This window comes from Cloeon dipterum, chromosome 2 (genome assembly GCF_949628265.1).
Source record: "Cloeon dipterum chromosome 2, ieCloDipt1.1, whole genome shotgun sequence".
NCBI classification, from domain to species: domain Eukaryota; kingdom Metazoa; phylum Arthropoda; class Insecta; order Ephemeroptera; family Baetidae; genus Cloeon; species Cloeon dipterum.
Window position 1 is genome coordinate 24531846 of NC_088787.1, and position 27237 is coordinate 24559082.

General features: G+C 44.4%; 1 protein-coding gene across 10 annotated transcripts in view; it reads left to right on the forward strand.

Moving 5' to 3' along the window:
* LOC135935266 (semaphorin-1A-like) overlaps positions 1–27237 on the forward strand; it is a 94748-nt gene that overhangs the window by 37808 nt on the left and 29703 nt on the right. For all 10 annotated transcript variants that reach the window (XR_010574191.1, XM_065477469.1, XM_065477468.1 and 7 more), the window contains one exon: positions 18337–18433. Coding sequence is in view for 9 of the 10 variants with exons in the window: in XM_065477469.1 (XP_065333541.1) it covers positions 18337–18433 (97 nt within the window). In the remaining variant the exon portion in view is untranslated. The remainder of the gene's footprint in view (positions 1–18336; positions 18434–27237) is intronic.

Genomic DNA, 27237 nt, shown 5'->3' on the forward strand with positions numbered 1-27237 from the left:
TGCAGACGGATTGGATTGGCATAAATATATATAAGAATTTCAAATGGGGATTACGTTTGATTCGAAAAGCCCACAGAAGCCCGTCTTTTAAAGGGAGTATGTGGAGAGGAATTGGCGAAGGAGATCCCCGAAATCAATTCTAATTAATCAACTGGTCTAGTTGATTTATAATTGTTTTCCAAATTTAAAATAAAATACCCAAAATACCGATTGCTTGTAAATGTTCCAAATTACATTTTATTTGAACCAGAACAGCCAGCCATTAGAATCCCATTTTAAAACTGTAATGATGAAACTTATTTTTTCTTATGAGTTTTGAACGTGCTCCAGATCTTGTACCAAGTTCCGTGACCATGCATTGAATGCAAATATGAAAAACCAGATTTTCAACCAACATCCTTTTTGTGCAGCGAGAAAAGAAATAGTTGAAAAGCGACCGGGTCCGTTGCGGGAATGCCACTATTCTCGGCCTCTTTTCGCCTAATCAGAGCCGAGAATCTATTCAATTACGTGCTGGTCTGGCCGGCCGGAATTATTACATGTTTATTTTCTTTATCGGGAACGTGACTATAGAAGGAGCGAGTTTCTAGCAGGAGCCGGCGCGCGATGTGTGCCGTACCGCCGCAATAGGTATAATTGAATGCAAGCGCCGTTAGCTCATTGTTATTGGCAAATTGTCCGCGAATTATCTCAATCTGCTGGCTGACCCAGTGATTTCGAGCTGTGTAATCGTCGGTGATTGGCGCGCCACATTTCACGCCTGCTGAGAGCGTTTTGTCACGTACCACATTTTCGTCCTGCGGAAGGTTGCCACCAGGGTAATCGCCTGGAGAGAAAGCTTTTTGTTTTTGCGGGTGAAAGCTCGACAATAGCGGGTGTGACATTCACATTTGATTCGGTCAAATCGTGGAAATTTCTTCCATTGGTGTGTGTCAATTCTGCACTCACTTGAGCGATTAAGGTGAAAAGTAGAAACGCGTAGGAAACACTTTTCAGAGCCGTGAATTTGATACTGAGTTTTTTTCACATTTTCCCTCGATTTGGTTTCGTTTACGACATCGCCGAGCTTAGAGCACCTAAAAAGTGTGTACAATACACTATTCGAAGCTGATAAAACGCACTCTCCGATTACTATATCAAAATGCGTAAAGGTATATTACAGTGGTGTTCCCCTCCGCCGCTGCTGCTGCTTTATCCATTCTAGTTCTTAGGCAGAGCGAGCACTGCACGGGAGCTGAAGCACACACATCACACACGCGTTTTGAAACGCGCGCTGCCCTTCCATTGTGTGAAGAGTATAAAACGCAGTCAGAAGCGATTGGCATCACATCGTTTGGTGTGGCAGGTATTCACGCAAGAATGCAGGCTGCGGGAATTATAAATTTCATCCGAGTGAGAAGGTATTTGAGCCAATGATGTATGGGATGAAAAGAAGCATCATATCCATATTTTTCATCTCGCTTTTCTTGCGCGCGGCACTTCCCTCTCGTCGCCCCTTCTCATGCAGGCTGCATGGAAGGTATAGCGAGTGTGTAGAATAAAAAACTCCCAGTTCAATGCCAGCGGCCTCTTGAGCGCATTTGAGCGACGTCGAAAACATGATGGAGAGCTTGCTGCTTGCACTCGTTTTATTCATGGCCTGCTTATTTGATGCCCCCAAACCATTGTTCAAGTGCCCTGAATTGTATAAAAATTGCTTTGAAATCTTTCGGAGCAAGAAGAAGAGGAGGGATGTATTTTGAAATCGAAAATGTTTGATTTCTTATAATTGCTTTCATAGCTAAAATTATATTATTACCCAAATGGGAATTAAATATAAACCAAAATTAGATTAGTAATAAAATTTTAAGATATTCCAGCAAAATTCTTTTTTTTTAAATTGTAATAACATATAATTTTCCTGAAAATAGACTTGCAATTCATTCAGTAAATTCGAAAATCTCACCGCATGCATGTCATTTGCCCTAGAGGAAGGATTGTATTCAAACGTTTAAATCTCTATTCATAGATAATAATCCTTGCGGTGAGTAGAAAACTTAAACAACAATAAATCTGCAGTTTCGGCGTCCTCCTCCCCTCCCGCCGAGTGTCTGGCCGCAAAAATAATTGTCCTCTCCGAAGTGCGGGGAGCAAAAACTGCACCATATGAAGTGCACTTAAAATAAATATGGCTGTTACTCGTGGGAGGGCGATAAATAAAAATGTTGTTCGGCTGGAAACGCAGAATGAATGTGAGAGTGGCGGCAGCTGAGAGCAAGTTGAAACGCACCATGTACCAAAGTATACGCAGATATGCGGAAAGAAAGAAAGAAATGGAGCGGGCCTCCCACCCGAAGCCCACCCCCTAGCCGAAGCCGCGAAATCGAGGCATATTCGCCGATTGAACTTGAACTTGCCATCGCCGCGGGCGAGTTTTTTACTTTCATTCCGCCGCGTTCGCTCGCCTGCAAATTGGCCCGAGCGTGTATATTGAGTGGTCGCGTGGGAGTTGCCGCGAGAAAAGCAGCAGCAAAATGTCGTTACGATTTGATGCGCTTTGCCGTGGAGAGCGCAAAGAATAAAGAAAGGACGCTTTTATTGACGCTCATTGAGAGAGTTGAAATGTCAAAAGGGAAGAAAATCAATGGAGAAAAGAGTAAAGAAAAAAGAGCGAGAAGTGATCGTGAAAAGGGCAAACTGCAAAAATCAAAGGGGATCGAGTTTTTTACTCGTCATATTCATAATATCAACCAAAATGGCGGCTTAAAGACAAATTGGATGATTCGTTCCATCTTTTGATGAACTTTTGGCAAAACTGAAAATCGGAGAAATTTCCTACTCTAATCTAAACAATGGAATGCCATCATTTTCGATTTAGAGCTCTTGGGCTGTTTCCAGTTAACCCTCATAGTCGGTTTTCCAATGCTAATCAGCGCTTTGATGTCTGTCGCCCGTCCAATCTCGCCCAGCGTGGATAATTCGGCCTGCGTAATTCCGCTTTGAGCGCGAGTGGGTGATCAAGCTACCTTACTCGTCTGTCCTCGACTGGCTCTCGAGGGCCAATAACAACAAGAGCAGGTGCGTTGGAAGGCTGACTGAGCGAGCAATGGGCGCCAATTACGCTCTTGTCGCTCACACGGTGAAAAATGGGCCCCGTTGACGCAATAAATCACATTAAAAAGGGTTCACCTCTGCTCTGGGGTCGTTCCGTTCGGCAGCGGGGGCCGGAATTGTGCATGATGTTTTAATAAGCGACACGCGGCTTTTCGTTCGGACCCTCGCCTCGCCGGCCGGCCGGCCAGACCGCACATGTGCTCATTACAGCCATAGTCTACTCTCCGCTCGAGCACGTGCACGGCCGAGCAAACGACTCTTTAATAGGCCCTCCGGACGACATGTGTTGGCCGCTGGCACAGTTGTCGGCCAAAAATTCGTAATTTACACCGGCTCAGAGATCGATTTCGCGCTTTTTAATTCAACCGAATCCTGCTCTCGGCTTTTTATTTTGCACAGCACGCAGATCTCTCTTTATATTTTCTCGTATCAACGCGATTAAACGTCCGCCATTCAACCAAGCGCGCAAAGGGTCCTCGTCAATAAGACCGAAAGTGGTTTTTCTCGTCGTCCTAATAGCCGCCGCGATTCACAAGCCGACCCTCTCAGAAGGATAATTACGCTTTGAATAAACAGAGAGCGCAATACACATATTTAGGAAAAGTCGGCTCACTGGCTTAGCTGGCTGGCTTTGTTGCCGCGCGGCAGCAGCTGCCAGCCTGGTGGGTAGGCAGCCTGCTCGGCTTGAGTGTCACTCTGTGCAGCTCGCGGGGCCACGGCCACACCCACCCGCCGCACAGCATATCAGGAATTCACCTGCCGCCGAGTTTTTATTATTTGCCTTGATTGTGCTGGCACATAAAAAGAGGTTGCTACATGCGGCGGCCGCCAATAAAAATGGTAATAATAGTGATATGCCCTTTGAGTGAGATGCCTTCTTCTCCTCCTCGGCCCCAACGCCGCCTTTGATGCCAGAGTTATCGTCTTTTCGCCGGCCTCCGACCATTAACTAATGAATTTTTTCTCTCGTGTTTCAGGTGAGTTCTCAAATCCAGATTTTGGTCAGTCCATTAGACTCGGTGACAGTGAGTACCCCACAAAGGCTGGTTTTCAATTTTTACATCCACCACGAATCCCGGACTAAACAGAACAAGTCTTCTCAGGATGTTAAGAATATATTCAACCGTAAAATATTGTGATACCCTAATGAGTAATTTCTAAAAACAAAAAATAAAGTCTGTGGAAAGAGAGGATGAGACATCACAGGAAAAGCAATCTTTTTTACAATGCTTTTCACGCGACATTAAATTTAATCTTGACAGTTAAATTATCAAAGTTGTTCACACTGTTCAGGAGTTTATATTTTAATTTGCGAGTAATGATGATAAAAAAGCGCCCGCATTGTGAGTGTTTATCCAACTTTTCGCACTTGGAATCACACCAGCTCCGCGTGACGCCTCGCACATTCCGGTTTATCAGCGTCTCGCAGTCCTTTGCATAATCCCTTTTAGTGTGTATCCGACAGCGAACAAGAAGTGTGTGTATATGTATAAACTTCTCGCTCGCAAAACACCTGATGTAGAGTGTGCGTAATACGTTATTAGAGATAATTGCATTAGGATCCTCCCCGGCAAACTATATATACACACACACACACACATACTATCTGCGTCTACCTGCCGTCGCTGCACATTTCGAGACAATGGGGAGGAGAGCGAGCAAACCGACTCTTGCCGCACTTTATTAGATTTCCAGCTCGGCTCCACAATGAGGATATGCACCGCCATCCATTCAGGTGCCCGGCCACCTTTGCCGAGGTGTTTTGCATAATGCTATCTTCGCCTAGCTGGCGGACCAGCCGCTCTGCTTTTAATTCAATCACGCGGCAGGATACAGATCTCGCTCTCTCGCTCGAGCACTGAGAGGCAAAGTGCCTCGCTATAATGCTCAGCGCGATAACTCGATTCCAACACCGCCAGACAGCCGAGACAGAGCAGCGCAACTCGCTCAAAACACACGGGAAAATTCAATTTTGGCGCCAAAATGCAGATCTCTTTGATGCTGCAGTGCGTCTTCTCGACTTCGCAAGTTCCGCTAAGCAACCGCACTCGTGCGGGTGGGTTTGCTGAGACGAGTCGCCTTTTCCTCGTATTTCCCTGGCTGCCGCTTGCGTAATATTAGCAACACGCGTCGTTACGAGATCATTATTAGGACTTGCAGACGTGCACCCGAGTTGTCGTCGTTCCAGCATTTGTGTTCGCGCAGTATAATGGGATAAAAAGAGAGCGAAACCTTAGACCATCGTGGAGAGAGAGTGAGTGTATTGGAAAATAGTGCCGTACAAGTGTATAAAATACGCAGCGAGAGCGGGAGAAGGAGAAGAAAAATGCCCGTGTGTGCGAAATCGAGAAAGAAAAGAGACCTTTCTCCGATCTAATATAACACAAGATGGATCTTTCTCTCAATTTCCAGCCATTATAGCGGAGGCAAAGTGATGACAAAAGCAAATATAAAACGAAATTATTTCTTCTTTGTGTTCGGCCCGCTACAGAAATTGAGAGAAAAACGGCATCGATTTGTGTAATGCGAAAAGGAAAATTCCCTTCTTCCTCCAGCTTCGATATTATATTGTGTGCGTGTGCGTGTTTGTGAATTCAGCAAAAAGGAAATAATTCCAATTTTATATGGCCGCAGCGGCATCCATCGAGCCGAATGGAGCATCTTCTCGAGCAGAACCACCCCCGCTGGCATCTTGAGAGAATCTTTCCTTCCGCCCTTTCCTTATCTCTTTCTGCGTCACAAAAAAACTTGCAGAGCCAGAACGAGTTGGAGAGCGAAAAGAGGCAAAAAAGTGCGACTTGGCCAGATTCCAGGCCGAGAACGAGAAACTTTGATGCTAATTAGCTAGCTGACACTTAGGATTGCAAAGCAGGTTCCCATGTACACACCGGAGGAAAAGTGTAAGACAATGGGATCTAAGAGTTAATTTCCTACGCATTGTCGATGTAAATTCAAAACGCAATTTTTCAGTGCATTCATTTCAGACTCCGCTAGAAAGTTTCCTTGGAAAAATAACCTAATTAAGCTAATTAACAGAAGAGCTTTTAACAAATGGCCGTGGCACTTGCCTCTGACTGCGATCATTTATTTTGCAGAGAAAAACGAAACAATTTGAGCTCGAGTGGAAGCAGCGGCTGAAGAGGGAGGAAAAAATAATTCGTGCGCGAAAAGCGGGCCAGAGCAGCAATTGAGTGCCAGTGATTAATGGCGGTGGCTCGCAGAAAAACAAATAATGCTTGGCGGCACGCGAAGAAGAAGAGAAGGAAGACGGATTCTGTGCTGCCTCTCCTCTATAAATCAATTCGCAAACCGACGACCAAGGTGGCGCTAATAAAAATGCAAATCAATTGATTGAATTTCCAGCGGCAGAACATCCACTTGGGCACGCTCGCCTTTGATCGCGCACAGAGTGGCTGGACCAATTTCTCGGCTCCCATCTTCACTCTGGCGCCAGTCCAAATGTCCACCCGCATATAAATAGAAGCCGAGAGAGGCGGCAGAAGCGACTTTTCAGGGAAAACGCAATCGCCTTTGGGGAGAAGGAGCGGCGGAATAAGTCGGGCTTCGGATTTGGGAAACGAAGCAAAATTAGATGGAATTTTTTTTCTCGCGCGCAATAAAAGGAGGAATAGGCACGCGATTTGCATCCAGCAGTCAACTCGGGCTAATTTCATCCTTATCTGGCGGCAAAACAATTGCGGCGGAATTCTGATTTCACAACCGCACGTGCATTTCTCAATCGCCCGCATGCGGGGAATGAAAATAAGAGGCGCAGGTTGCATCGTATATATGCACGCACCACTTAGATTGTCTCCTTCAATTGCCTCGCGCCATTAATAATAAGCAGTTCTCCTCCTCTGTTTTCGCTCGCGAAAGGAGATGAGTGTCGGCCTCGCGCTCGAGGGATGACAAATGCAGCTGGAATTGTTATTATCGTAATGAATAACGAGAGAGCAGCTTCACCTTTCATAATGTACATCATTTTCATATGAAAAGCTGCTTGCTCAAGTGCAGTAGTCGCGTTGCAGTATGTACATAAATTGCATCCGCGCGATAAGCTCGCCTCGGATCCAATCTAAAATAACATTAATCACAACCATAGGGAGCGAGAGAGAAAGAGCAAGAGATGCGACGTGCCGGCAAAATAAATAATTTTTCTCTACCGCTGAGAGAGCCCGTTTTGTTCCGTCGTATTACTCATATGAAAAATTACGGCATTGACGCGTGTGAAGGTTTTTAAAAAATTTCAGCTTGTTGATGATGATGATGATGTTTCAAAAACTCGCGGCCAATTGAATGCGCCAAAGGGGGAGCGTCCGCAGATGAATGGTTTTTTAAGCCGCCGACTATTTTTCACCAGAGTTGAAATGTCACGGACCAAGCGGCGAAAGTAAATAAAGCGTGCTGCGCTCTGCGGCGGTGAAAAATAAACGTGTCAGGTGTCTCGCCGGCCGCTGACACGCGTCTCCGAAAACGCAATTTGCACGTGTGGCCTCGTCAAAAAAGCAGCGAGAGGAACTGCTCGGATCGATAATTGTGTAAGAGTGATAATGCTCGTTCTCTCAGCAGCCACGCGGCAAACACCGCTTTTTCAACCGGATTCAAGAACTTGGCCACTTAGTGCAAATTGCTCGCCATCATAACTCGCGCAGGTGCCGCTCAAGCCGAAATGCGCGAATTTTGCGCAGCGAGATCAGCTTGATGGCCGCGGAAATTGCTCCTCAGACGCCTCCACAACTCATTTAATTTTCGGCAGCATAAGCACGAGTCAGAATCATAGCTATCCTTGCAGACTTTTTCTCTCCAAAATGTATGTAAGTGATATTCAAAAAACAAGTTCCAAGAAAATCTTCAATACTATAATGTCTCAATGCATTCAAAAATTGTAAGATTATAATTGGAACAGGTTTGAATTGTACTACATAGTAAGCTGATTCGTAACTCCTTTAAACGCCATGACTGTTTCAATGTCTGATTGTGAAAGTTTCATTATTTCCATCTGATTTAGCAATTTACAAATATTGTGGATAAAATAATAATTTTACGTGTTGTGCGCTTGAGGCATTTAATTACAAAACATGCCACTCCATATCAAATCAAAGAATGCCATAGGATTTCCGTCCTTTGATGATTTTGTACGCGAACCGAATTAGACGGCGGGCGCTAATCGATCGGGGCGTGAAGCAGACGCTTCTTCTCGGCGTTTTGACGCTAACAAACAGTAAATACGACACTTTTGCTGCTCGTCGTCGTCGGATAGCTGGCCAGGCGAGAGAGCGGGCGAGACGCACTAAACATTTCACTTGGCGTGCCAAGTCGAATAAATTTCACAGCGAAATCCGCCGGCGCCTACTCTTCTCATTGAGCAATCCCCCGACAAATCGAGCGCCCCCGACCAAGAAGGGATTTCCTCGTCGAAAATATACTCTGCCCAAGGAAAGTTTTCCCTGTGTGAGCGTCAGCCTTGAGTCAATTACGAAAATTGAAACAAAGCAAGACGCTATTTTTGGATGATCTTCTTTAACCAACAAGGCTAAATCTTCCACATTCATTTTTCTATACCCAGTTGAACATTTAAAAATGTACATTTCTCGCCTTGTATTTTAAGTCAGAATGAAATTTAAATATTATTAGCTGTAAAGCAAATCGAAATTTCTGCAACAATTAAATTACAGCTTTTATTCCAGCCAAGGGTGAAAAACATCTTGTTTTCGGCATAGACGTTCAATATTATTCTATAACTGGATCAGAGCCAAAACATTTGTTACTTCAACATGCTGTGTCGCAATGGAACAATTAATCGGCGAAATTTTTGCCGTTCGCTGTCACAATAAGCAAATTAGACAAAAAGTGGTTGGCCAAGCAGGCTGCTGCGCCCATTATTCGGCCTCTTTTGAGACCACCTATCGCGAGGCAAAACCAGCTCCCGCTGCAGATCTCGGAATGAGCGAAACCAAGTCTTCGCTCTCGCTAAGGTGATTATAAATTTCGAAAACAAAGGATATAAATATATAAATGGAAGTGTGTTTACAAGAGCAAAATGAATCCAAGGCTGCTGCCGGCGAAACTTGCTCTCTTAATGAGATTAAAAGTTAACTCTTGAATACGACAGAGAAGGCAGTGAGGGATGCAGGCTTTTGTCTTTGTACTTTCCAAATTTAAACATGGAAGTGCAATTAAAGCAATTATCAGTGTTAATAGCTCTTTTCCTTCTTTAGATTTTCATTTTAATGCAATCATGAATATTACATAAAGTCAAATAGTTTTTATTTAAATTATAGGAATATGTAACTTTCGTAATTTTAAAAAGTGGTTTTGTTACCATATTTGATTTGGAGCCTAGAATTCAAAACGAAACCAAATCATAAAATGGATGCTTCTTGGAGCCTGTCTTTGATGCATGGATTGCTTTCCCATATTTTTTAGCGTAGTTTATAGTTTGTGCGGGCGCTGCTTCTCACCTGGAGACCCAAATGTCGGCGTTTTGACGAGAAAAGGGGATGAAAAAGTGAGCGCGGCTCGACTGGCAAAAAGAGGGATGAAATTCAGCCTCCTGCCTCCACTTTCTTTTCACGCACGTGCCGATGGATGGAAGCGAAAAGAAGAAAGAAGAAGCACTCTTTCACTGCCGACGGCTTCAGGTGTCGCGGAATAAATTTTTCACCTTTCCGCAGAATCAATGCTCGCAAATAAAGAGGCGCATTATTGCCGCTTTATTATTCATCCGGCGTCACGTGTTGCGACAGAATTTTTCGCTTCGAAATGTAAATCCTTTGCCGCACCGCCAACAGAGAGAAAAAAGAGCCAGAGAGACGTGTCTTTGGTTTATACCTTCATGCATAATTAACTAATGGCCTTTGTTCTAAAAAAAAAATCCGCTCGGCACTCACATTCTTTTTAAAAAAATTTTCACGAAAAAAAAAACGAGATCAAAGAGGTCCGGCAAATTGAAAACTGTTCGACGACAAGACAATTTCCAAGTGAGCAGCCCTCGAGCCCCCGAAAAGGCAGAGAAGTTGGTCGGTGGCGGACGTAAAACTTTTTCCCCATGCGTGTCGGGCAGGCGAGCAGGCGTGAATCATTAATGCCGCTCTGATGAATAAAAGATAGAGCCGCTCTCGCATATTTACCTATCAATACCCAATCAAAACTTCGCGTGCCAGCCAGAGGTGTTAAGAATAATAGGCCCGAAATAAAAGCGGGCGCACGCGGGCGAAAATTCCAATCTAAACTGGGTCAGCGGCGAAAATAATTCGACCTCCGACCCCGGCGCCCGCGTATAAATCACATTCCTGTGCGCCAAAGAATTATGTGCCGCCGTAAAATGAGTCCAAGATGCAAATCTAATGTCTTTCTTGGGGAAAAGGGGGCGAAAGTTATTTTGGATTTCTCTTCCACTTCGCAGATCGACGAACTATGTAATAAAACCAAAACCAGAAGTTAACTTTAGCCCGCACGCTTGTGTGTGTATGGATACAATTTTGTGTTGAGCTCTGATTTTATTAAAAGCATAAATGTTAAAATGGATGCAAAAGCAACTGCTGGATCGATTCGGAAGTTTCTAAAACTAAATTGTTATTTGAAAAGATAAATTTTACATGAATTCTATGTTTAGTAACTTATTAATATTATTTGTAAAGAAAATTGTAAATGATAAAAATTCAGAATCGTTCTCCAAAATCAAGCAGAAGTAGAGTACTTGTAGTTAAAGTATTTTTGAATTTTCATCCATGCGTAGTAGACACACTCACAATTAATTAATTCAAATGAAGTAGTGTACAATTACGTATCTTAATATATGCAGAACATTTGTGCTGTTTCCTATTAAAAATGTAAAAAATATTCATTAGTTTCCAAATAGACCGTGGTATGAGTCAATTGTGGGACACTCGGGTTAGCTTGATATTCAGGCCAAACACTTGACAACAACAATGCCGCCTAAGGGTGAGTCAAGGCTCGATTATTCAATCTCTTCCTGTCACGCCCGATCATACTATTCTGATGATTCAATTGAATTTATACTATTTGAGCCGTGACTTTGAATTTCAAACTGACATTAGATCCTATTGTTATAGCTCCAAATGATATTCCATCGGGTAAAATACATATATTTGCAAAAACCAATACAGATCGAGACGTTTGACTATAATAACAAGTTACCAGATTGTAAAATATTTACAAACAGCCGCGCTAGAGAAATTGTTGACTCCGGAGGCGAGCAATAACACCGGCGAGCACGTTTAATACGCTTTTTCCTGCGCACAACTCTCATATTTCTTCATTACTTTCGCGGCAACAGCGCGGCGCCCTTTGTCTTTATTACATTTCGCCGAGGCCACACGCGCCGCCTCTTTTTTCCAAACTAGCTGCGTGTTTGTGTATTTTTCGGCTAAAAGGGCGCCCCGCAGTCTCGCTGATGGTAGCAGGTGACGTCACCGTGCGCGCCTCAACCTCCTGCGTATTCCCGTTGGGCTCTTTGAATTTCCTTAATCGAACGACTGATGGAAAAGAGACCTAATCGCACTGCTTTTCTGCTGCCACCGGTCTCATTATCCGCGCGGCTTTTTCATTCAAATCCGTCGCTCGTTAGCATAAATACAAAAAGCAATGCGGGAAAGTTGCACGCGGGATTAGAGACGCTTTCGGCTGGAAGCAAACCGCGCGCCCCGCCGGGAGAACTTCGCTAATGGAATTGCCGCGAATCCGTGGATTCTGCAACGAGATTTTTCTGGATGAGCAGTTTGAGTGACAACCCACAAAAACAGAGAAATAATGCAGATTTAAAGTTGGCGGGATTCCCAGAAGTGACTTTAATTTATCCGTAGATGGAATTAAATTTTCAAGTCAACTTTTCCTTGTGTTGTTTAAACTCTTCCCCGTAAAAACTTGTTCGTGCTTGTGTAAATCGCTTGATAATCTGAGAAAATTGATTTCTAGGAAAATTGGTTACACAATTCTCTGACAAACAATCAATATATTATCGATTGCAAAATCAATGTTTGCCCTTGCTTTCATTTGTGCGGTCATTGCAATAGAAGTAAACACAAAAAACAATGAAGGAAAAAATGAATTCGTTAAAGAATTGCTGTTGAAACTCTTTGAAATCCGCAACTGTTTAAATATCAGGGCCCATTAATACGACCCGCTATTGCGAGCAACGAAAGTTGGATAATTCCGTTTGAAATGAACTGTTTGCACGCAACAGTGTGTATTTGGTCTGCTATCCAAAATTTCCGCTTATCGGGCAGCAAGTGGCCGGTCCGCTGATTCGGCACTAATTGGCCTCTCCCAATAGTTTTCACGCTTGGGTTGATTCGGGCCAGTGGAGCGCACCGAATAAGCTCTCATTTTCCAGCCGCAATTATCATCTCTCTCGGTGTGTATTTTTTATTCGAGGCCCCTGACGACGGCCTCTCACAAGAGCATTTACGCCTCCACTGCTGGCCACTGGCCGCCAGATAACTCTTAAAAGCCTCCTCGCTTGACCACGTCGGCCATATTAGCAGCGGCTGCGTGAGTGTAAAACAGGCTGCGACTCAAGGTCTGCCGGAATAGCTAGCTAGCGTCGTCTCTTTTTCTCTCTCCCAGACACGCAGACTGGCCGGCCGGGCTCGTTTTTTGCTCGCAAATTATTCTCACAAGCCGCGAAGGTGACTCTTCAAAAGAGTCCGCGCGAATTAATGTGGCTTCCCCGCTGAGAAAAGCGGCTTCAGGGTCGGGTACCTAGTCAGGCTCCCGGCTCCGCACACTTCCCGAGTGGGATTTCGGAAAGGGATACGAGAGCATGTTTCTCGCGGAATATGGGAATTATCCGCGTTTTGGGTTATAGTTTGGGGCGATAGGCGGTGCTGAAAAACGCCAAGGCCCACGAGGAAATAACTCTAATGCCTGGAAAGGAGTGTCGTTCGGGTTCCTGTTGTGCGCTGCATGGAAAGAAGGCGCGTCGTCGGCTAAATATAATTAAATATCATTTTACATAAATTAGCCAGCTAATTGTGTTCCTGAGGGAGAATGCAGCAAGCAGCTAGCGAGATTTAATTTCATTACTCCCAATTTGGCGGCGTTGCTCTCATTTGCATTTTTCGGCCGTTTCTTCTCGGTGCTGACTGATGTTGGCGGCGGAATTAAAATTCTCGACGCACTCAGATGTCCTTAATCACCAGGCAGAGGTCATTGGCGCGACCAGCTGCGGCAGAGTATCGTCTCCGGCCTGCCAGTTTCTATTAAGATCAATCTGCTCGCCGACACGACAATGGAATAAGGTCACTAATGGTGCTCGCTCGCCCGTCGCCCCATTAGCTAATGCCCGTGACGATCAGAGTCCAGTCCAGTTGCTCGGACAGCTTCAAAATGCTCACAAATTGCGTTCAGTTTTGGGCAGAAGCTGCTTTTCCGTGGAAAGCGGCTTGTCTTTTGTGCGATTCTATTACTAAGATGAAAGCCGTTCATACATATTTGCGTGCGAAACGGGGCTTATGCAATTTCTTTCTCGGCTCTTTAGCCAAGACTTTGGGCAAACAGTCTTTGAAAAGAGCCAGTCTTCTCTGACAATGAGGGATGAGTTATTACGGCAAAATATTTCTAACGGGTGGGGGTAAAAAGCGGATTATTTTGCGCAGCGAAATTAATTACAACGACGTTAATAAAGACGGAATTAAGTTCCTGCAGCTTTTTGCACGTGCGTGCTGCGACATCTGCTGGAGACTGGCAAAGACAGGGAAATCAATTTTCCGAATCTTTCCACTCCCTTTCGACCTCTTTTTCTGGGCCTCAGGACGAAAAACAAGGGCGGAAAAACAATTCTTGCTCTCTGCTGCCGTGCAGCTGTGATTCAATCAATTTCCTTCCAATAATTCCGCCAGCGGCACACGCCGCTCCCAGTGCTCACAAAGAGCAAAAATACCAATTTGGCGCTACTCGATTGTGCTGACAAATAATCGAAACAACAATAAATATATACAACGGACACTGCTGCTGGCTGCTGGAACCTAATAACATCGTTTGCCGTGTTCTTTTCCGTCACCAAATACAATTAAAATTCTCCTTTGGTCTTTAGTCGACGACAGCGTGAAATTGCAAATTGGGGTTTCCTTACTATCGGATATTGCTCGGCGGTAGCACCAGATTTGATAACAACAAACAAAGAAAGAATATAAAAAGATATAATCGAGAGGGAAGGAGAGAAAATGATTCAGTTGGTTTCTCTAGAAATTGGGCTATCATTCGCAATCTTGAAATTACTAAATTACTACTTGTCAAGGGTTTTCCTGGAAGTGTCATCTGGAGGCGCCCAAATGAATTACTCAAATTGTCACTCTCGCCTCGGCCATTCCAGTGTCGAAAGGCGGAAAGTAGGGAAAAGCGAAAAGGACGTGCCGCTAAATAATTAATACCATTGGCGCAGAAGTCGTTGGAAAAGACAAAGGTCCTCTGGAGAAGAGGCAATTTGGCCTGGCTGCGCGAAGGGAAAAATTGCCACCGTGGGAGCTCGCAATTTCCTCCGGCCTAACAAAAATTGACTCCTTTCCTACTAGAGAAACAATTTCGCCCTTCTTTTAACCAATTTTATCAATAATACAGCGGCAGCTGCGTGAGTGAGCTCGGGATCCGAAGCAGCGCGCGGGGAGAAAAAGTTTTTGGTGCAAAACGAGCGCCGCTTGTCAGTCAAACGTCATTTGCAGGTTCGCAATAAACGCTGCTTATTCCATTATTGCGTGCAGCAGCCGAGAAGTTGATGTCACCGGCGCGGAAAGGCGATTATTGATCCCGTTTTGACGTTAATAAGCCCGCCAGATTTTTCTCTGCCCGCTGACGTCGTCACCCAGTGTAAATATGCAGGTGGAGGAAAGACGAGAAGCGAGTCGATATTAAAAAAGATATGGAACGACGGATAAAAGCACTTTTTATTCTCTCGGTGTCGTTGCAAAGTTTCAAGTGCCTCTGGATGCATGTAAAGTGCATTCTAGAGTGCCGAGGAAAAATGTCTCTATGCGAAATATTTTCAAAGTATAATGAGCACCACTTTTGCATCGATGCATTTTCCTCTTGGCAACGTTGTAATTGCTCTCGTTTAATCACAATTTTCTCAAACAAATCCGCTCAAGTTTTCTGCGAGTTGCGAATGTGTTGCTTTCGTTTAATTATTCAAAGGCTCTCTGGCGGAGTGATACGCAAAAACACACGCACACTCGCTCACTCATTTGGCCCGAGTTGCGCGCCCTCGTTTTAATTAAACAGCGGCACAACAGCCGCACTCGCAAGAGGGCTGCTTATGTACACGAGCATTATATCCATGTGTGTGCGGTACATGCACAGAGGAGCGAGCACACACACACACACACACACACACGAGGGCGGGCTCTTTTGACGCGGCGACGGCGGCGGCCGCCCTTTCATTATTGTTTGTCCCTGCTCCTCGAGCCAAAGTGGGCCACCAATCGATCTTTTTTCTTGCCATTTAAGCCATTGAGCGGGTGAAATTGGCTCAACTCCACTTTTGCCCAAAGTGCATCTCTATAGAAATGTCAAATCGAGCCGGCTTCGCATGACCGCCTATTTTTTGCTCCTTTTGGGTTCATAAATCGAGAGCATTTATTGTACTTAACTTTCATCTCCACGAATTTCTACATTCGAACCGTCTTAATCTCAAAATTCCTTCATCTCAAATTAAGTCGGAGTTATTTCATTCAAAGTTATTCCAAACTTATTCACAGTCGCTAGAGTTGTTGAAAAAGATGAAGACTGAATTAGGATTAAGAGCGTGGGGCTCCTTCAGAGTTTCTTCTGTTATAAACATGAAAAAATCAGCTTGTTTCGCAGTTAAAGGAAATAAAATGGCTCGAGGAGCGCTTGACTGCACTTTAAAAGTTCCAAATTGACGTTTTTAAGAGGAGGAAAGTGCCCCGGCAAAAAGTACACGGCGGCCGAATTGAACCAGCAGCGCAGCATCCCTCCGGACGCAATTTTTTTACTTGAGCGGTGGCAAATGCCAGGCAGGTTAATGGAACGAAAATTACGCGTGTGAAATGGCGCGTTTTTATTATTCTGCCAAATTAAACGGCGCTCTGGCTGCTCACGCTGCTGCTGATGGCATCCGAATTCAAGAGTAATTTCGCTCGGGGAGTTGAATTTCGTTCTCGCGCTCGAGTGCGTTTGTCAACAGGCGCCGACGCACACACTAATTGCTCGGCAAAGTGAGACAACTTTGCCTGCTTTCGCCCCTCCGCATGCACCTTGCCTAGCCTGCTTTCCGCAAACAAGCAACTCGCAGGCCCCACCACGACAACAATCGCTGCAAAATTATAATCAAGCCGCCAACAAACCCTGGTAGGAGTAATCGTGCGTTTTTGCGGACGTCATACACAAGTCTGTTGACAGTTTAAAATGATTTTCCGTGTGAACTATTTGGCAAAACGGAGATTGGATGTTCTCCTGGACTTGTGAGATCTGTAACTAAAATTGTTTCAGCCCAAAAATAAATTTATGTTTAAAATTCGGAGAATTCAATAATTCTGTCAGAATCGTGAAAGGCAATTTCAGCACCAGAAATTAATGGTGGCCCTGCTCATTTTCCGGGGAAGTCACATTCGGTTTTGGCAAACAAGGCTTGGCTTCTCTTTGCCCTGAACGTTCATTACAGTAGAGGGCGGATTGTTCGTCTCTGGTTGCACAATTAATTCCAATCATTAGCTATCGGACCTCATACTCTGCGGTTTTCCAAAGAGGGTCAAATGCATAGTCGACTGGACGCACGAGCGGTGTAATTAATTTATCCGCTACTGCTGGACGTGCCGCCTGCGAGCAAATTGTTAATTACCGCCGACGTGCGCTACACTTTCATTGCAAGCCTTCGGGGAATTGGCTTGTCGCCGAATTTCGGTTTGAATTACAAACCAGCAAGCCGACGCTCGCCTTGTTTTGTCGTTCCTAGGTGCAGGACAACCGCATCATGCCCTAATTTTTAATGATTGATAGCACGTCTGAACTTCCAGAAGGGTCTGGAGTCTGGAACACACGAGAAGCACATTTTCTGATATTATTTCTGGCGTCGACAAACGAGAAAGTTTTGGCCTGCTTGCACAATCAGTTTAGCACTACTTCTTTTCTGCTCTGCACAATTCATCGGCGCTGCTGTTGCTCGCAGTTTTGTTCGCCGTTAAATTAAATCAGAGAGAGGCCTCTCTCTGCGATTGCGAAATTCGTCGCCTCCGAGAGTCGGAGTGAGAGAGTTAAATAATTCAGAAGAGCCGAACGCAATCGAGGGCGAAGAAGAGGGTGAAACTCTTCTTGCAGCATTAACCTAATCAAACACGCAGCAGGCCGATCTGCAGTTTTGTCTCCTCCATTTTTAACAACGTTCGCTCAGCACTCAGCGGCCGAACGCTTAAAGGGGAGCATTTGTCAAGTGGTGTCATTAAAATAAACGAAGCCACCCGCACATTCGGGCCTCGTGGAAAGAAAAAAAAATGAAGGAAAAACTGTGTCGCCAGCGGCGAATGATTATGACAATATGTGAAAGAGGGGGAGCCAGCGCACAATGGCCCGTTTTGTGAATGCGTCTCCAAATGAGGTCTGAATAATTAAAAATATTTACTTGCGGGCATAAAGATTACCGCACGATATACGGCAGCCGCATTTTATCAGCCCCCAGGCTGTGAAAAACTGCGTTCCTACCACCGGAACTCATGTCGATTCGGATTTGAAGTTATCTTGATCGCAGTTGGGCAAATAACGAAAGGGTTGGAATACAAGTTATGGATCAGTGAGAATTTAATTGCTGTGTAATTAATTTGATTTCTTTGTACAGCTTAAGTCATAAAAACTGCTTAAGTTTTTTTCTTTAAAAAAACATATTAAATAACCCAACAAGTACCCTTTAATAGATTCAAAAATAATTATTTTTAATTAAACTCATTGTTTATTAAATCGACTTTCCACTGAAGATAGAAGCAAGGGATAGTGAACGAATTGCTAGGATAAGAGAAAGGGAAAAAGAGAGCCCGATGGATATGTACACAGTAATTGGAACTGATGGATTGACCAATTGTTCACATCAGCTGAGGCGACCGCACAAACCAGTTGTTCCCAGAGTTGTTTACTTTTCCCTTTTGTGCTGCCCACCCGCCCGTTTTCTCGTTTTGTCGTACGCATTTTAAGAGACCCGCTCTCCACTCATTGGGAGCGCGTAATGAGATATATTGCGAGGAGCAGTTGAGTGACCACAGTTTGGTATTATGTTTCCAGGAGACGAGCGAGCCGAGAGGTTCCTTGGTAACCAGTCGCACAAGGACCACTTCAAACTACTCCAGAAAGACCACAACTGGCTGCTAGTCGGCGCGAGGTAAGCCTTTCCATACTTTTTTCCCTTTTCTGCCTGAGCAAGCCTCCGCAGCACGAGAGAGACCGGACTGGCGTGTTTGCCTTCCAGCTCTTTAATTAGTTCAAGCGAGCGAACCAAACGAGTGAATTTTTATCCCTGGCAAGATTGACCTTTCCTTTTTCACTTATTTCGATGAAACTCTATACATTGATGACCCCGTCAACTGCAAAATGTAAAAAAAATATTGCAAAACCTGGAAAATTACACAAATAAATTTTAAAAATAGTTTAGAGGAGTTCAACGACCTACACATATCTAGAAAAAAAATTTTGCATTGATTTTCTTTATATATATATATATATGAAATAGTAAAACGGGAATTTTAATTCTAAATGTGGCAAAAAGCTAAAAAGTAAAAGCTAAAGTTAAAATGAGTGACACATCTGTCACTCCAAATCTAGCTGAGTTCTAAATTTAAAACCAAGTCGCAAAGCCGAAAGTAATCAAATAATATCAGATCAACGAACTTTGTCGGCACAAATTCGTGCTTGGAATTGGGAACAAATGGAATTAGGAGGAAAACCTGGGTAAGGAATTTGTTAGATTCAAAAGGTCACGCGTGTGATTTGGGGCCGAGAGCGGATGGCGTTGTCAGGCGCGACTAAAGCAAACGAGCGACGACTATTTTTACCGAACGCATGACGTAAGATGATGGATGCTCTTTACAGACGGCGATCCTTATCATTACACCAGCCAGCAGCATGCGCCCCGAGAACACACGGCGGCGCGTATGCACATACATAGGCTTGCGCATAATAATATCGCGTCCGCTGCGGCAACCAAGTGGCAGCGGTTGAATTATTTTTACTGCCTCCGCAGCGAGACGCCGGCAGTCTTGTTCAATTGTTACGATCGCATGTTCGCTCCAGCTCGTTTGTTTTTCGCGTTTTCCTCGAAATGGAGAGAGCGAACATCTCGAGAAAAAGGCGAACGTGTGGAAATGCGGAGCCAAGAAACGGAGCGGCTCCAGTGTGGTATAGCAATGCGAAGAGAGCGAGAGACAGAGAAAGATAGCGCCTGAGAGGTAGGCTTTTTGTCGGGCACGCGTGCACATGCTGCCGACACATCGATCCGCGCAATACCCATTCTTTTTTGTCACTCTCTGCCACTTCTTCCTGCACCCAAAAACTGAAATCGGAAGAAGAGCAGTTTTAAGTTTTTGCTCCTGCTATTGCTTGTGAAATCACAAACATTTGTTCTAAAGTCAAATGTTCTTTCTCTTCGATCCATAACTTCAAACCAGCGATGGAAAGGAAAAACGAAACTTTCTGTCATGACATAAAATCGTGAGAAAGAACCTCGCATCCGAATGGAATCGAATTTACCATGACAGTCGTTTACGCATTTACTATCACTTTCGAATATATCAGAAATTCCTTCAATGTTTGACTTTTGCATTAAAAATTGATGGCTCAGAACAAATTTTGAAGAGAAAATTGTATCGCATGAAATTGTACTAGGCAGCTTCTGTATCAGACCCTCGTCATCTGTATTTGAAAAACCTGGAAAACAATTGACTGCATCCACATTGTTAAGCATGATCAAAATCCAAGTTCAGCAGAATTTTCTTACGGAAACTTCAACTTACTCGAATTTTACATCCACTCTCTCGTCATCACAATTTATCATAAAAAAACAAGACAAACTAAAAGTAAACCTTCTTAACCTGCTTGTCATACTCTTTCCTCTTTTCTTTTATTCCCTTTCGAATCGGAATTTCCCGATTTCTACTTGAGTCCCGCGTAATAACGAATGCCCGTTTCTTCCATCTCGTTCGGGATCGAGCCAAACTGCGCTCGTTCTCACTGGTGTGGCGTGAGAGGCGTTTAAATATTCAGCAGCATTTTTGCGCGCCCGGCTCAATGAAGTGGCAAGTCCGCAAACAATGAATTATTTAACACGGCCGGCGGACGCAAATTGTGTGGCGAGACCTTTTGCCTGCGTTTCCGCGCTCGCGGATCAAGCGGCGGCGGCGGTGTCGGCCGAGATTGAAATTTAATATCGTCGCAACACATGCGGCCGATCGAACGAGCCGCGCGTTTATTTGCACAGGTGAATAAATATTTATCAAGATCTCCTTGCTCGTCCGCATCGGCACAGAAACGAATTTTAATTGCGCCCGGTCTGAGTTTCCGATTGAGTGCACGCCTCTCGTAAAATCTGCTTTGACTTGCTGATGCACAAAACATCGGCGAAAAAAGGAATCTCTTTTATCCTCCGAAATTGATTGGTTGGAATTTGTGACAAGAGTGGAGGCAAATCGATATGGAAACAGCGTCAATGTTTAAGGCTCCTATGTGAATGGCTTGGAAGATGATATTTTCACGAAAATTGAACGAATATTCTTGTAAAAATGTAATCTTTCATTCAGGGGAATATAGTTTGCAAGATTTTTATCAAGAGAATCGATAGCAAATAATTGAATATTGTCTAAAGCAAAAGTAATCTAAAATGAAACCTCTTCTAATCCTAAGAAAATAATTTCTAATTTCTTCACACTTTCTCCACTCCTCCAAAAATTTAGTAGCTCATGCAGTCAATCATTTTTTTATTTGAAACCCAATTTTTTGGCTGTCTTGGGAGAGCAAATATGATATTCTGGTGCGTGCAGTGACAGTTAAGTAAGTTTCTTTGTCACCCAGCCGCCCGGTCAGGCTTTCCTGAGCACCATACACACGGTCTCTTTTTTTATCTTTTTTCTCGTTAAACTAGGTGTGGTCTGAAAGCAAAAGGACATAAGACGCACTCGCTCCAGATGCGCTCGCTTGCTTGCTTGCTTGCTTGCTCGGACACACCTGCCGCGCCTCCAATTTATCGCGGTTCCGAATTAACATTAGGGCCAATGTTTTCGACGCTTCTAACACTCGTTGGCTGTGACGTCACGCAAATTCGGCGAACACTCGAATTAGACACTGCGGCTGGTCCCGAGGTGCGAGCGGCGCTGATTAATTATTCATTAGGTGTGCGCCAGAGGAAATTAAAGCTCAATTACGGTACGACAGCTTTATCGCGATGCGAGTGGTCAAATTGAATATTAATTTAGCACCGAACGATTCGGTTATAATTTGTTAAATAAGTTTAAAATAAACATGCACAAAATGTGATGTTGCTGAAAAATATGCGAACAATTTATTTTGAGTTCTTTTGTTACAATAACGTTTTAACCTGATGTTTGACACGACACTAGAACAAAAGACAAAACTGGTGGCTGGCTTTTTCACTGTTCAAAAGGGTTAACGAATTGTTTTCTAGGCAGTTAGGACGGCCTTTGTAGCCGGTTTGTGTTTGAATAATAATTTCAACTCACAACTAAATTTGAAGTAAGGCTGTTTTGCCTCTCTCGTATTGTACTGCATTGCCGTTTTGAAATTAGCCCTACATGAAGTTGTCGTAAAACTGCGACAATATGGATCTGGGAAACACGTGTAGTGCAATTGATTAAAAAAGGCAAAAAAGAGCACGTCACACTGTCGGTGGCGCGGGCCGAAAATCGACTTTTGGAGCTGAGCCAAGCGCACGCGAGCAGCTTTCCAGATTTCAATCAAAAACTTTGTCCCGCACAAGTTGGCCTGCACCCTTTTGTCCGGAATTTCTAATATGAATTTAAAATCGCCGCCGCCGTTGCTCGCAAATAACTTTTACGCGTATTCTATTAGGCTGGCGGCAGAAAGTTGGGCAAGTAAGTGCAAGTTCGTGACTGCGACGGGCGCCTAGCTGTGTGTGTGTATGTGTGTGTGTGTGTATCGCGCGCGCAACCCGCACACCCTGCTATCTGGACGGATAGATGGGCGCAATGAATCAACGCCCAGATAAAACCTGCTCGCCCGCCCGTGTGTGTGTCAGCCCCGAGCAAACTGTTAGCCCGCTTCATCCCTTTTAGCCTTCTATATTTTCATTCCGGTCGCGCGCTCCCCTTCCTAATGCCCTGTTTGCTTTTTGCCAGCCGTCGGCATATTGCGAAACTCGTCACATTCCGCCCGCGGCGCCAGTTTTAGGATTAATTTGCGGAAGCGAAATATAATTATTGCCAGCTATATGTTCTCTATGTTCTAGTATCTCTCCTATAAATGGGAGACACACGGCATTATTTCCAAATATAGAGCAATGAACTCTAACTACCTAATGAAGATGCTTGACAGCAAATAATTTCCCCCTCTATATTAAAGTATCAAAAAATCTTTCAAAATCAATTATAATGACTATATAATTAACAAATTTGCAAAATAGAGTGAAATTTATAATTTAACATTTTTATTAATAAATAATTGCTTTTTCAATGACTTCTGCCATAAGCAGTTATTAAGGAATGTAAGGCTAATAGGTTGAAAAACCATAAACACACGTTCTCGTACTGCGCTGCGGCGTTGTTCCTCTTTTCGTTGCTCTTGCTCATCATTTCCTTTCACGTTCGATTTCGTTCTGGCTCCAAATGTCAATACGGTGTCAACATGCGATTTCAGTTCTTTAGTCCTAACTTCTATGTCACTCGTCTTCTTAACTTTCGGCGTCAGTCTCACATACTTTTGCCCCTACTCACAGAGTCAGCACGAATATTTTTCGTTTTCATTACGGAGATTTTGCCAGCGCCGACGACGCGCCCCACACGGGACGAGCGGAAAAGTTTGGCGCGTGCTTTGAATCTGCTTTTGGCGAACACGATATTTGCATGTTGTTGTTGTTTTTGCCGGGCGTTTTTTGAACTTTTGGCACTGTCTCGCGCTCCGGCATTGTTGTAGCTGCTCTTTTGATATCCTCGCGCTGATAAAAAGGCTCATCGCGCCGACCGAGCTTTCTGCCAAATCTGCTGGATTTTACGACGAGAGAAAGAGAGAGAGAGAGAGAGAGAGAGAGAGAGAGAGAGAGAGAGAGCGCTATGCTGCACGCACCAGCGTCGCACGCGGGGGCCAATGCCATAAATTTTTGGCACTTGTTACGAATAATAAAAGCTGCGCGAAACAAGCGCGCCTATCTCATTTCCTAGCTTTTCTCTCCAGCGCTGGCAGCGTCACTCTGCAACTTTTTGCAAGTGCTCGCGTTTATTTATATTTATTCGCTGCTTACGAGCAGACGAGCGCAGAATTTATTTTCCGGCAGCCCGACGCGAAAAAAAAGGAAGGAAGCGAGTATCTTATTATTTGCAGTTGCAAAGAGTCAGAAAGCTGCTCTGCTGCGGGTAAATCTTTGCGTCTCAACATTTGAAATACGAGAACAATAAAAAAGGAGAAGAGGAGACAAGCCCGGCAGAAAAGCTGCTCGTGTGTTGTTCAACAAGCCGGCTTTGTTCTTTCGATTATGTTTGCCCTGTGGAAAAGTTTGCAGCAAGGATTTCAGCCTCAGCCGGCCCTCAAACCGACGCAAATCGCCACTCCACCCTCTGCGCCGAGAGCAATTAAGGCCTGCAAACTTGGAATTGAAACGCGTCAAGGCCTGAATTTTATCTCGCAACCCTTTTATCGATCCCTTGCTCTTTGTTATAAACATTTTTCAGTTTCCAGTCGTAACAATTCACTTTTCTTTCTGTTTTTAAAAAAAAAATTTCAATCAGTAAAGACTGGCACTTTTACAAAAATCCGTATAACAAGTGGACCATTTGGTATATCAATGGAGGTTCTAAATTATATACTCATTAAAAACTCATTCCTCCGGCTTGATTTTACATTCCTAATATTTCGTTCCCCTTTTCTCAGTCTTGTTTTGTTCGTCTTCTTATTTTTCGATGCCAATTGAATCGACAACCTTTGACTCGGCCCTCAGACTTTGATGTCTGGGCTGGCTTTATATTTTATTTTCGTCGTCCTGGACAAGGAAAGCCGCAGTTTATCCGACGGTGCGTTTTGCTATGGCGAAATGCAAAAAGCAGCCCAGTCGATGGATGATGCTCTTTCATGTGCAATCAAGTGTGCACTATTTATTCATGCGGCGCCGCCACGCCGCGTGTTTCATGAATATTATGATTGCACACCGGCCCTTTGAAGTACCATTTGCTTATTAAAATCGCGCGCGCCGAAAATTCGGCCTTTTTGCCGCTTTCGCCAAGTTAATTAGAGCGTTGCGTTGGTGTTTTTGGGGGCGCAGTCGGCGGCGCCGGCAAAAAGCATCAGCACGTGCTATCAATAATATCGACGCTTTGTTTCCTTCCAAATCCGTCCGGATTTTGCATTTTTCATCGAACATGGGCGTAAATTGAATTTTGCACAATAAAAGCTTGCGGCTTTTTGTTTTCCTTCAATTTTTAATTAATCAATTTTCGCTGTCAAAATGTTTGCGTTTTTGTGCGCGTAAAAGCGGATGGCCACTTTTTCGTTACATGTGTCAAAAATGGAAACAATGGATGAAGTTTCAGCCAAGCGGCAAAATAAAAATATTTTCTGCCAAACGTATGAAATATTTTACATTTTAGCCATATAAATGGCTTCTGGCATTTAGTTTTACAGGTTTGATAGGCATTTGTTGTGATGAAATCAAGAAACATTTATTTTAAAATCAACTGGCATAAACAGATAAGTTCATCAGTGGCAAATTGGTGTGATTTCCAAGTTACCCCTCATTGAATCAAATAAACTTCTTATCTGATAGGTCTTCAGGTTGGCAATCGTCTTTAATAAAGCAGGAGGTGATCACCGTTAAAGCTCCTAGAATTCGATGGCAAAGCGAAATTTGTCTGCTTTTGTATGCACAAAATTGACTGGAACAAACCCACAAAGTGACTGAAACTTTGACAATTCGAGGCACGCCCGCCAAAGTTCGCGTTGACGAAATCTCGTGAGTGCTGTGCGAGAGCAGCTCGATTTTTAATTTTGACAAGAAGAAGTTGCACAGTTTTTGGGCCTTGGGCCAAAAACGCGGGTTGCCAGGCAACCAGGCGCGGGAAGAAGAGGAGCAACCCAATCCGCACCGCCTTGAACATACTCGTCGTACCATTAAGGTATCGATATCAAAAGAAATTGTTCGTCGGCGTGCTTCTAGCAGGCAGCCAGCGGCAGCAGATGATGATATCACTCACCAGCCAAAACAAACTCTGCTGCGGTCACCTGCTTTTGTCTGACGCGTGATTGCCGCTGCTGGACGCAATGATTTTTACGGCCTCGTCCGTCTGCCGTAATAAAGGAACAAGAGGGAAATAGAGGTTTAATCTGGCAGCAGATCTCTCGTCCGCTCGAGATACGCGCGCGCGGTCGGCGTCTAATAAAATATTTTTTGCTGACAATTTAATCTCGCCGGCTCGCAATAACTCGGCCAATTTGGATTAGGTTTGAGGAGACGCCAAAGCCGTGGTGGCCGCCTCGCTCATCCCCGTCGTCGTCGGCGGTAATAAACGCCGAGATTTCACTTTCTCTCCCCGTCGCTTTATGGCGATCCTGGCATGATGTGCAGGAGGAAAAAGGGGTCTAGCTTTCCACCGATTGCGTGGCAGGCCGACAAGCCGGCCGAGAAATTGAGATATAAATTTGCGGAGAACTTTAGGAGCTTGTCCGCCGTGGAAATCGGCGCGGAGATAAAAGCAACTGAAATATGGTGCGGATTGGCATGAACGCCGGCGATCGCTTGGAATGAGGGACGCAAAGTGGGGGAGGAGGAATGATTGCCGCCAGAATTGGGGATAAAAATGAGACGAGACCGAAATTTGGGGATGATAGAGAATTGACAGTAATGAGAGATAAAAAATAGCTGGAAACTAGAGCAAGCTATTGAATGACAAGATGGATACTCTAGATGATTTTTTAAGTTTCCTATCCCATTAAAAACATATTTTGAGCTGATAAATCCAATATAACTTAAATTTCCTCTCCCAGCTCTTTTTCCGTTTGAGTTGTTTCTGTATTTTTAAGGAAAATACGTCCGGATCTCCCGTCTTGAGCATTTTCAGCGCAGTGAATTTCCATTTGACCGCATCTGAATGCTCGGCTCTGCTGGGTAATCGAACTGACCGCCGCCGTTTGATTGGGTCACGTTGCAGAATCAAATTTTTGGCCCTCTCTCGCAATTTTTCTCGAGCCACGCGGCTTCAGCGGCGGCGGGCAGATCGAAACTCAATTTGGGCAAAGTCTTGCGCAAATACACGCACAAAAAAGAGCAGCAGGCTTCATGAGGAGAGCTTTTTATCTCCACTTGGCAACAGATTTTCCTCAGCGCGATCGATGCAAAAATGCTCGAATTTAAAATTAATTTGCCTGCTGTCGGAGAACGGCGAAATTCCGCCCGGACCTAATCTAATTTCGCGCGCCACTTTCCGGGTAAAGCAACATTTCCATGCCGTGCAAAAAGAAACTTGGCTAATCATGCAAAAGTGCTCGGCCATACGCAGCTTTGCTCCCCTTCGGCCTAAGCTGGATTTTCTCGTCAAATATTTTGTCAACTCTCTTCACAAATAAAACTCGTTCCTCTTGGTTTTGTACATCGAAAAATCCCTCGTACTGCTGCCTGCAAAAGGTTAGCAACACGGCCGCAGCTTTATTTGTTTAAACAAAACGAAGATTGGCAATCGGAGCGTCTGACACTTGGCAAAGTGGCCGCAATCCAATTCACGAAACTTGGCTTTGCGGACAAAGCCGCGCAATCGCGGTTGGTTGTTATTCATGCAGCGGCCTCGCGCATGAATTTCCATTTTCCGCGAGAGCAAGGGAAAGAAACAACAACGTTCTCATTGGTCGTCACCCAATTCAGCCCATAATTCACGGCAGCCGCTTTGCATTTTTATAATCCTGCGGTGTCGCAGCCGCCGTGCGAGTGACGCCACTCGCATTCGCAATCGCGCTTCTTCTTAT